Raw genomic sequence first — 12,647 nt, 5'->3', positions numbered from 1 at the left:
TTTTTAACACAAGGGAGCAGTCATTTTAGTTAGCAGTGTGCTTAAATCATGTAAAATTTCCAAAAGTACAATATCCAAAGAAATATCATCCACATTACATTACTGTAGCATATAGGTATGCCAACATTCTCTCCATTGTGCATGTTTTAAATACAAACTACTTCACCTTACATATGTCACTCTCTTTAAAGTACATATTAATTGGTGAGCACCCCCTAAGGTTGTGGAGAATATGATAATTAAAGGTGGAATATATATATATATATATATATATATATATATATATATATATATATATACACCAAGAGTCTTGTTAATGGAGTATGGGAGCAGTGCTAAAAAAATCAGAGGGTCTGAAGCCTGGGGCCCTTCTGATTTTAGTTTGGGCCTGTCCTTTATTCTAAGTGAGGTGCTTGTCGGGCTTCTTTTTAAAAAATGAATTTTCCTGAGGAAACTTTGATTGCACTGATGAAATTTGTAAATATTTTTCAAGACATTGACATACCTTCCATGACATGGCGCAATCTAAATCGGATCACAACTGTCCTACATGTAATTGAGATCTCATTTGGTTGTAAAATTTCTTCTTAATTAAATGAATGGTGTGTCATGCTAAAAATATTATTTTGTACTCACAATCCCCCTGACACTGTTGTGATTCAAGAAAACACAATTTGCAATAATCTTTCAAAATATGCCACACAAAGAAACACTTTCAGTATATCCCCATTACATGTAGTATGCATAAATGGTAAACAATCATGGGTAGTTTAAATAGTGGCATTCAAAGACAAAGAGGTCAGGTATAAACCACCATATCACATATTCCTTAATTGGCTGACAATAGCTAGTGAGATGTGTTTGAAGGCTGCAGTAGCTGAGCCCATTGTGCTAATTTGCATAGGTAGGATTAGGAAGTGGAACAACCCATTATAAGTAAAGCAAAGAGATGCTAGATGCATGTACAATAAACAAAAGTTAGTACGTATCATTGCCTTGAAAGATTATGTTAAACCCATAGCAGTCATTTTTATTTGAAGCTGAAATTTGCTGCATGTTTAGAATGGAAAGCATGATCAGTTAACTTGCCAGAATAGTGTTCAGTGTATTTCATTTTTTAAGCCGATTTAGGAAGCAATCAGCAAAGCCAACAAAAATAAATTTGAGAACTTGTTTGACAGAGTTCTACCTTGTGAAGCTCGCCAGCAAAAAAAACAGAAATATAATGGGGGGTGGGGGGCTATTCTTTGCTCATATTGCAAGCAGCACATAAACTTACATCAACTCGGTTATGACCAGGATTCACTCAGAGAATCCATCAGATGAGTTTGAACAAAAGGACCATTGGGTCCCTAGTGAGTGTAATGATTAACACTAATGACAGTTGCATTTGTTTCAAATCCCTTTGAGCTCTGTAGAATTTATATTCAAATTGTAGCTATTGCAATGTTGTGTGACATATTGGAATAAGGGGAAATTTTGATCATGGGGAAATTGTAGTCCGGGCTCGTGGAATTTCAGTCAGGGCTTGTGAGATTATTCAAGTCACCAGCCCGGGGCCTGTGTCCCAAAAAAAAATTTCTTCAAGCACAGGGGAGATAATATATAACTCCATATAGTACCTATGCACAGATATATTTCTGTGTATTGAAGCTGTATGCTTTATATCTATTGGGTTTATTGTCATCATGATCTCGGATGACTTCATTTATGAGCAAGAGATTGTGCCTATTAACTACGCCTCCATGCTTAGAAATAATTTTTATCATGAAATAGTAAAATCAGTAAAAATTAACATGTTATAAAGTTTTCGAGAAAGTTTACATAGGCTGTTTTCCCTGACTGCTACATAAGGGCTGTTCCATTAAAACATATTTGGGACCCAGGCAAGGCACTTTTAAAGTGGGGTACTCACCCATAGATGCAATTTATAATTTTCTTATCATTTTAATATAAACTCTGTGAAATCAAAATACCCTGGCATATATTTTGTTTTTATAACTATCTTCTATGGATACCATGTATGTTTAAATGGAACAGCCCTAAACCCACTTTTTTGATGCAGTCAACTGTTAAGCAAGCTAGATGAATGGCATCAAGCCTACTTGGGCATCTTGTTTTTATTAATCATCTAATCCTTTGCTTTAATGAACTATACCAATACAATTGTAGAATGTTATGAATACACACATTTCAGATTGTATGTGTAATGTGAATATTTGTAGAATGCCTTATTGTAATGTTAGTGAGGAATTAGAATGGACCAGAAATCATTTAAGGGGGAAAAGTCCTGTCTTTGATGATATAAGTAAAGGCTTTGTTGTCACAGTTTTACCAGCGATGTGTTACCATATCTGGTAAAACATTTTTTACAGTAAAACCACCTTAAACATAACTCTAATAATTTGGTAAAAATCTTTGGAAAATAGTATGTGGCATTAGGACATAGAGAGAGTTGAGAATTGTATATTGTTCACAAAATTTCAACAGAATATCATTGCTATTCAGTTAGTGCATTATTTTTGCAGATTTGTTAGAAATTAGTCTTGTCTGCATTAGTAGATGGCAGGACAGATTTCCAGCAGCAGTAGATTCATAGTTGTTACTGGAAATAGTAGATTTTGTCAACAGATTTTGTTTTGGGTTAACATTTTTTGAATTAACATAAATACTTTGCTGTTTACTGGCAAGGTGTAGTAAACTTCTTGAATCTTGTTGATTGAAACCCGTTTATTTCATGTAGTTTGTCGAGTAGCAACTTTTCAGTACCTTTTGTACTTTGAGCATACTTTGCATGTTGTATTGAAATGGAACTAACCATGGCTCTTTTTTTCCAGGTTTTTTGTAAACTAACTTACATGATTCTGGATTTGCACTTCAGTAGAACAGGAACTGTCTGTCTTCATCAAGCATGATCATATATCCCTTTTCCAGACAGTAAATTAACATAATTTGACATCACTGATGACAGTATTAATGTTTTTAATGTCTTAAAAGAAGAATGTGCAGTTATGATTTTATTGTATGAAGTGTGATATTTTTTCTTTCGTGGAATATTTTCAAACAAAATGGCATCCAATCAGGATATCTCTTTTGATGAGACAGATGATTATACAAATCCAGACATTTATCTTGACAGTTCAGGATTTATTCTAGAACCAATTCCACATACTGACAGCATGGAATATTTTGTTCAGAATAGTTACATGGATAGTAGTGAGTCAACGAGTGTATCGGATTCTCATCCATCTCAAGAAGAGATGGTTGACTCCTCAGGACATTCTATAAATAGCATCTTAGAGGAAACAGATGACAGTTGGAAAAATGAAACTCTTAGTATTCAGCCAGGTGATGAATCAGTTACACAGAAAGTGTCACCTAAACCCAGACACCGTAAACAGAGGACTTCTTCAAGGGGAGATGACTCTTACAGCACAAACTCTGTAATTATCCTTGAATCATTTGGAAAATGAATTAATATTCTCAAGTTTGATTAGTGCAGCATTTGTTCATATGACCATTTTTTTCCCAAAAGAATTGCTTATGGATGATTAGTGTTAATTTAACAAAATGTAAGTTTCTTAATCCAACTGAACAACTGTTGTGCTAATGCAGTGTGTGTGTGTGTGTGTGTGTGTGTGCATTTCTGAGGGAACCAGCACTTTTACGTAATTTCTGCTTCTTACTCAGCCATACTCTTTTTCTCTATTGCCCTTTAAATGAAAAGAAAGTATGCATACAATATAGACTTTTTATGTTGAAAGATATTTTTTTAAGTAGATCTTTTTGATAGGCTTGTGAAAGGACAGTTTTTACATCTTGGATGCATTGTATAGACATTGAATACTTTGTCATCATAAGTTGAATGCAGGTTGAAAAAAATTCTCTCATGTTGTTTTAATCCAGCTCTTGCACAACAGGCAAACACTTTGAAAATTTCTCAGTTAAAGTTTTAAAATCACAACCAGTATGCTTGAAATCTGACACCAACCCTTTTCCATATTTTCTTAAAATATACTCAGTAATTCATTATATTCTCATGTACATGGGCCTGTTGACTTGGTTACCAAAGTACTGAGCATTATAGTTAGACACAGAACATAACCATTTGTTTTATAATCAAACTTGGCTACTATATTTTTTTTGCTGTGTCATCAGTTCAAAGCCATACTTGTCAACATTAATCCTGATTTTCTGTCATGTTTACTTTTCTCTGCCTTTTTGAAAATGACAAATGACTGACATATTTGTTTAAAATGACTAATTATCCATGAAATTGTCTACTCTCAGATCAGATTGAACAATAATGTAGAGACATTTCCCTGGTAGAGGTTACATTATTATGTTACTGAAGCCCATCAGCAATGTACATAATGCATTTAAGATTAGGCAAATTACCAGTATCAGAAAAAAAAAATTATTATATCAGGCATGAGTACGAGTTTCTCAGCAGACACTTACAGTGTCCAGTTTGAGCATTTTAATGTTGGTCAAAACGTGTCCTGTCAAACTTGTCTGGCATATATGACAAATTCCAGAGGTCTGGTATGTTTAGGGCTTTACAGTACTTCATCGCAATTCTGCTTGTATAGTGCCAGTTGAATGTTATTCAGATTTGATTATAAAAAGTTGCAGAATAACTTTAGGATGGTAAAACCCTCCAAATAAATGTAAAAATGTAATCCTATAATACCCCACCCACCCCAAAAAAATATGTTACAATTCCTTGAAAGGCATTAAGACAAGGATTATGTTATGATTCTAGGTCTTAAAATATGTAAGAAGAAAGAAGTGAAACCAGCAGTTTAAGTAAAATTCAACGAAGAGTTTTTTTTCCCCTGAATTCAGAGTGAAAATTCAGGCGACACTTAATAGTATTTTGAATTAAATTCCAAATACATGTAATCCTAAATGTCCTATCGCAAGTCCAAAAGTATAAAATGTTCCAATTGAATTACAATAGCTTTGACTGCCCTAATATATCACAATGATATAATTCAGAATGTCTTTGGATGTGTCCTCAGCAGTCCCAAAATAATGTCTTAATCCAGTCAATGAACTCCTAGTAATTCAAATGAATTATTTAAATGATTCTTCAAGACTGTTATATCTGAACACAGCTCTAAACTCTGATCATAGATTCCCAAAGACTGATGTGAAACAGAAATGAATAATTGTTTACCAAATCTTATATATATATTATATATATATATATATATATATATATATATATATATATATATATATATATATATATATATATATATATATATATATATATATAATTCTCATTGACCTAAGACACAAATGAATGTTATTGAATAACCTAGATATGAGTAATTTCTAATGGATATTTTTGACTCATAAACAAGCTCAGGTCTTAAACCTAAATTCAAATAAACATCTTGTTTACTTATTAGGATCATGAGACAATTTGGGAAGGAACAACCCTCAGTCATGACAAAAGCAGTGTACACAATATAGATAACAATAAAGGTGTACAAAATACAAGTATCAGTGATGCTAAGGTGAAGAAAAAGAATTTCCCTGGCTTTCCTCACTGGTTATACTGGCTATTTAAAAAAGACTTTGTATATCTTAGGTATAATTCAAAGAACCTTTAATTCCCTTTATTTTGGTGTATGATTGATGAGTGTAATATGGGTTATAGAGTATACGGCTTGGTCTTACTCCAGATGTGCACCGTTCAAAAAAGTGCTAGCTCCACTTGATCATTTTCACTTCCTGAACTAAAGAGGTAAATTGTATAAAAAAAAGAGCCGATAACTTTTTTTACATTTTATATATTCGGTAATTCATTCATTACGCTTTCAGAAGCTGGTATTGTCTAGTCTGGCAAAATTCATTTTCCCTATTTTAATAGCTGCTATGGATAGTGTACCTTAGTCTAATTCAGGCTGATTATTTTAGCACAAGGGAGCAGTCATTTTAGTTGGCAATGTCCTTAGATCATTAACAATTTCCAAAAGTACAGTATCCAAAGAAATATCATCCACATTACTTTAATGTAGCATAGAGGTATGCCAACATTCTCTCCATTGTGCATGTTTTAAATGCAAACAACTTCACCTTACATACGTCACTCTCTCAAAAGTACATAATAACTGGTGAGCACCCCCCTAATGATGGTCATGTGTTTCAGGGTACACAGGACATCTCAGGAACAAGTCCATCCCAAAACAGAGGAGAGCATGGTTACCATGGTGATGGCATCTCTGATAGCCTGGGTTTCAAACCATCCTTATTAGAGGAGGTTCTCACAGAAAAGAAATTGGTAACTTTCTCATCTTTAATTTGTTTTTTCTTTCTTGCTTTTAAGTGACCTTTTAAATTGGATAATATTCCTATTCTTGGAAAGACTAATTTCGACTTGAGAAAAATAGACTACCAAGGAGAAGATGTAAGAGTAAATGGTTTTCATCATTTCTTAATCAGCATCAAAAACATTCATAAGTGAAAACTTAAACTTTATTATTCTACTCTAAGTTGGCTTGTGTTGGGAAGTCTGAAGTCTGAACTAAAATGATATTGTTGCATAATGGAAATATGTGTGTGCGTGTCTCTGCATGCAACATAAAAATGTGTTTTCATCCTTGAATATGTGGATACCATTACTTGTGTGATAAATTTATCAAAAATGTCATGGGTTATATCCATTACTTGTGTGATAGATTTATCTAAAATGACTTGGGTTATATCCATTACTTGTGTGATAGATTTATCTAAAATGTCTTGGGTTATATCCATTACTTGTGTGATAGATTTATCTAAAATGTCTTGGGTTATATCCATTACTTGTGTGATAGATTTATCTAAAATGTCTTGGGTTATATCCATTACTTGTGTGATAGATTTATCTAAATTGTTTTTGGGTTATATCCATTACTTGTGTGATAGATTTATCTAAAATGTCTTGGGTTATATCCATTACTTGTGTGATAGATTTATCTAAAATGTTTTTGGGTTATATCCATTACTTGTGTGATAGATTTATCTAAATTGTTTTTGGGTTATATCCATTACTTGTGTGATAGATTTATCTAAAATGTCTTGGGTTATATCCATTACTTGTGTGATAGATTTATCTAAAATGTCTTGGGTTATATCCATTACTTGTGTGATAGATTTATCTAAAATGTCTTGGGTTATATCCATTACTTGTGTGGTAGATTTATTTAAAATGTCTTGGGTTATAACCATTACTTGTGTGGTAGATTTATCTAAAATGTCTTGGGTTATATCCATTACTTGTGTGATAGATTTATCTAAAATGTCTTGGGTTATATCCATTGCTTGTGTGATAGATTTATCTAAAATGTCTTGGGTTATAACCATTACTTGTGTGGTAGATTTATCTAAAATGTCTTGGGTTATATCCATTACTTTTGTGATAGATTTATCTAAAATGATTTTGGGTTATATCCATTACTTTTGTGATAGATTTATCTAAATTGTTTTTGGGTTATACCCGTTACTCATGTGATAGATTTATCTAAAATGTCTTGGGTTATATCCATTACTTGTGTGATAGATTTATCTAAAATGTCTTGGGTTATATCCATTACTTGTGTGATAGATTTATCTAAAATGTCTTGGGTTATAACCATTACTTGTGTGATAGATTTATCTAAAATGTTTTTGGGTTATATCCATTACTTGTGTGATAGATTTATTTAAAATGTCTTGGGTTATAACCATTACTTGTGTGATAGATTTATCTAAAATGTTTTTGGGTTATATCCATTACTTGTGTGATAGATTTATCTAAAATGTCTTGGGTTATATCCGTTACTTGTGTGATAGATTTATCTAAAATGACTTGGGTTATATCCATTACTTGTGTGATAGATTTATCTAAAATGACTTGGGTTATATCCATTACTTGTGTGATAGATTTATCTAAAATGACTTGGGTTATATCCATTACTTGTGTGATAGATTTATCTAAAATGTCTTGGGTTATATCCATTACTTGTGTGATAGATTTATCTAAAATGTCTTGGGTTATATCCATTACTTGTGTGATAGATTTATCTAAATTGTTTTTGGGTTATATCCATTACTTGTGTGATAGATTTATCTAAAATGTCTTGGGTTATATCCATTACTTGTGTGATAGATTTATCTAAAATGTTTTTGGGTTATATCCATTACTTGTGTGATAGATTTATCTAAATTGTTTTTGGGTTATATCCATTACTTGTGTGATAGATTTATCTAAAATGTCTTGGGTTATATCCATTACTTGTGTGATAGATTTATCTAAAATGTCTTGGGTTATATCCATTACTTGTGTGATAGATTTATCTAAAATGTCATGGGTTATATCCATTACTTGTGTGATAGATTTATTTAAAATGTCTTGGGTTATATCCATTACTTGTGTGGTAGATTTATCTAAAATGTTTTTGGGTTATATCCATTACTTGTGTGATAAATTTGTCTAAAATGTCATGGGTTATATCCATTACTTGTGTGATAGATTTATCTAAAATGTCTTGGGTTATATCCATTACTTGTGTGGTAGATTTATCTAAATTGTTTTTGGGTTATATCCATTACTTACGTGGTGCTCTTGGCAAGATGGAATTTCCAACCAGTTTTGTTCAATTTTGTGTTGAGCTAAAGGCATGATAAAACATGTACAGCTTACAGAAAAGGTTTTGTTGGCCCTATCAGGCCATTTTCAGAAAGATCTTCTTGTATTTATGTTAGACATAACATTATGACACTAATATGTTTTGTCTTTCACTTGTCACCATACTATTTGGCAGGTTATTTTAGTGGCAGAAGAATTTTAACAGTTTGGTGTCTCAGATTAAGATCCAGAAATTAGATGCTTTATCCACTGAAAATAACACCACCAGCTGTGTGGAACAAAAAACAATCATGTATTTAATCAGCTGATATTTTGGCATGCTTTGAAGACACTTGGTAATAATTACTTGATGACAGATAGCATCCAGGTCAATTATTCTTCCTTCCACTGGTGGGTGAGGGAAAAACAACTGCAGTGGATTAGTGGGACACCCTATCTTTCTATGTGGTATATACATTTTTAAAACTGGCTTTATGATCATAATGAATTCATGAATTGCCATCATTCGTACTATGAATAACTGTGCTCTCAATGCTGGCTTTATGATCATAACGAATTCATGAATTGCCATCTTTCGTACTATGAATAACTGTGCCCTCAATGCTGGCTTTATGATCATAACGAATTCATGAATTGCCATCTTTCGTACTATGAATAACTGTGCCCTCAATGCTGGCTTTATGATCATAACGAATTCATGAATTGCCATCATTCATACTATGAATAACTGTGCCCTCAATGCTGGCTTTATGATCATAAGGAATTCATGAATTGCCATCATTCGTACTGTGAATAACTGCCCTCAATGCTGGCTTTATGATCATAATGAATTCATGAATTGCCATCATTCGTACTATGAATAACTGTGCCCTCAATGCTGGCTTTATGATCATAATGAATTCATGAATTGCCATCATTCGTACTATGAATAACTGTGCCCTCAATGCTGGCTTTATGATCATAATGAATTCATGAATTGCCATCATTCGTACTGTGGATAACTGTGCCCTCAATGCTGGCTTTATGGTCATAACGAATTCATGAATTGCCATCTTTCGTACTATGAATAACTGTGCCCTCAATGCTGGCTTTATGATCATAAGGAATTCATGAATTGCCATCATTCGTACTGTGAATAACTGTGCCCTCAATGCTGGCTTTATGATCATAATGAATTCATGAATTGCCATCATTCGTACTATGAATAACTGTGCCCTCAATGCTGGCTTTATGATCATAATGAATTCATGAATTGCCATCATTCGTACTGTGAATAACTGTGCCCTCAATGCTGGCTTTATGATCATAACGAATTCATGAATTGCCATCATTCATACTGTGAATAACTGTGCCCTCAATGCTGGCTTTATGATCATAACGAATTCATGAATTGCCATCATTCGTACTATGAATAACTGTGCCCTCCATGCTGGCTTTATGATCATAGCGAATTCATGAATTGCCATCATTCCTACTGTGAATAACTGCCCTCAATGCTGGCTTTATGATCATAATGAATTCATGAATTGCCATCATTCGTACTATGAATAACTGTGCCCTCAATGCTGGCTTTATGATCATAATGAATTCATGAATTGCCATCATTCGTACTATGAATAACTGTGCCCTCAATGCTGGCTTTATGATCATAACGAATTCATGAATTGCCATCATTCGTACTATGAATAACTGTGCCCTCAATGCTGGCTTTATGATCATAACGAATTCATGAATTGCCATCATTCGTACTATGAATAACTGTGCCCTCAATGCTGGCTTTATGATCATAACGAATTCATGAATTGCCATAATTCGTACTGTGGATAACTGTGCCCTCAATGCTGGCTTTATGATCATAACGAATTCATGAATTGCCATCTTTCGTACTGTGAATAACTGTGCCCTCAATGCTGGCTTTATCATCATAACGAATTCATGAATTGCCATCATTCGTACTGTGAATAACTGTGCCCTCAATGCTGGCTTTATGATCATAACAAATTCATGAATTGCCATCATTCGTACTGTGAATAACTGTGCCATCATTCATACTGTGAATAACTGTGCCATCATTCATACTATGAATAACTGTGCCCTCAATGCTGGCTTTATGATCATAATGAATTCATGAATTGCCATCATTCGTACTATGAATAACTGTGCCCTCAATGCTGGCTTTATGATCATAATGAATTCATGAATTGCCATCATTCATACTGTGAATAACTGTGCCCTCAATGCTGGCTTTGACATGCAGCATCAACAAGTTCTCTGATGCTTACACAAATTTCAGCCTTACAATCAACACAAAGAAGACTGAAGTATCGGCCAGCCGCAGGAAAACTATGATGAGCCAAACATCACAGTCAACAGCCAAAGACTGAGCACAGTGAACAGGTTCACCCATTTCATCAATGGAGAGACAATACAATTAGTTAATTCAATTGTATGATTAGTTTTTTCTTTGTTTTCCCATAACTGAATTATAGATAAGTTGGCTGGCATATCGTTAGAGGTAATGGAAGCAAAATTTTCATCATATCTGCAATTGCTAAAATAAATGTCGCCAAAATTTTGAACCTTTCCTTAATACCAAACGACTACATTTTACTTCCCCTCAAAATAATCCACAATCTGTTATTTCTCCCAGACTGAATTTCAGTTACTGAATTCTCTTTTGCAGATACTTATGAGGTCCCCAGAGGTGATAAGATTTCTTCAAGAACAACAGATGAAGGTTTCTCAGGAAAAGAAAATGACCCACAGATACACATTAAATCAGGAGCAGAAATAATGGTGAAGATCACGTCATGGTGATTCCAAGATCTGATATTATTTTTGACATAACTAAGTATTTGGTTAGATAGCCGAATGTTGCATAGTTTGTGAATTCCATTCTTTTAATTATGAGTGTAATGTAATAATATTAGCCTTGGAAGTCATTACTGTAGCTAATTTAGACACGCTGAATTTTTCTTGACTATATTTTTGAAGATCATATGGTAATTCGGGTGAAAAAATAATATCCACAGACTTTATTTAAGAATGAGCAAAAGACATGAATTTGTGTCCCTTACAGAGCATTCTTGCCTTATAAGGTGTCGCTTGACTAGCCTATAATACTTTCCTCACAGTCTTTGTTTTTAATGGGAATTAAAAAAATATTATATAATAACTATATTGGTCATGGAGTTCTTTATTTTCAGGACACAGTGACAAGTGAATTGTTTTTAAATACAGTATTTATTGATGTATAGGTTTAAGTCCAGTTGCAAACTTCACAGACCTAGATCTACCTTCACTTGATGCTGTGGCAGATCTGGGTCTATGCAGTTTGTTAGGAGTAATCAGTAGAATTAAGAGCATCAACCCTGATCTGCTGGTGCATTATGTGATGGCAGATCAGGATCTGTGTTGTTTGCAGTTACTGATTCCTGTTGAGTTTTTCATGGTTGCTACAGCCTACAGATTTAAGGACCCAGTGAACAAAGTGGTCCTTTCTTGAAAACAACAGGACCCCTTCCCCATTGCATACACTTAAGTAATGATTCAAATTTAAATAATGTGGATACCATCTTTTGATAATAAAGTATGGGGAATCTTTAATAAGAAAAAATCTCGGGAAACCTTTGCCCTGTCCATGTGCTTATTTTTACAACTTATATACACAGTTTGAAACAATAGCTGCTTGATCCATATCAAGTTGTGCCTGCTTCACAAAGTTCCAAGTGTGATAAAATATCAGACTCTTTATATGTATGAATAAATTGCTTGTGTTCAAATGTAAGATGAATAAATTGCCTGTGTTCAAATGTAAGATGAATAAATTGCCTGTGTTTAAATGTAAGATGCATGAAGTGTTGCGCAGAGTTATGAAGCTCATTTGACTTGTGGTTTTTTCCCACTTACTGTCACAATTTACTTGCATAGCATTGGCAGTTACAAGTCCTAAATGCAGTGTTAGGCAGATTATAGCAGTTCTTGGTGATTTTTGATGTATTGTCTGTGTGAATGCATGTTATCTCTC

The 12,647-nt window shown here is 33.5% G+C and overlaps 1 protein-coding gene across 3 annotated transcripts in view; it reads left to right on the top strand.

Moving 5' to 3' along the window:
- The window catches only part of LOC149797048 (uncharacterized), a 36,917-nt gene that overhangs the window by 18,332 nt on the left and 5,938 nt on the right, over positions 1–12,647 (top strand). Inside the window, exons 1-3 of one of the 3 annotated variants that reach the window (XM_089961718.1) lie at positions 2,913–3,443; positions 6,164–6,295; positions 11,304–11,416. In XM_089961718.1, coding sequence (XP_089817844.1) covers positions 3,069–3,443; positions 6,164–6,295; positions 11,304–11,414 — 618 coding nt within the window. In that variant the 5' untranslated portion in view covers positions 2,913–3,068 and the 3' untranslated portion in view covers positions 11,415–11,416. Of the gene's footprint in view, positions 1–2,912; positions 3,444–6,163; positions 6,296–11,303; positions 12,490–12,647 lie in introns of those variants that run through there. The other 2 variants (XM_089961717.1, XM_089961719.1) reach the window with 2 other exon arrangements.

Source organism: Sinohyriopsis cumingii, chromosome 6, assembly GCF_028554795.1.
Source record: "Sinohyriopsis cumingii isolate HCF-2022 chromosome 6, ASM2855479v2, whole genome shotgun sequence".
In the NCBI taxonomy this organism is placed as follows: Eukaryota; Metazoa; Mollusca; class Bivalvia; order Unionida; family Unionidae; genus Sinohyriopsis; species Sinohyriopsis cumingii.
The sequence above is the reverse complement of the archived record's forward strand: the minus strand, read 5'-3'. Positions and strand labels throughout refer to the sequence as shown.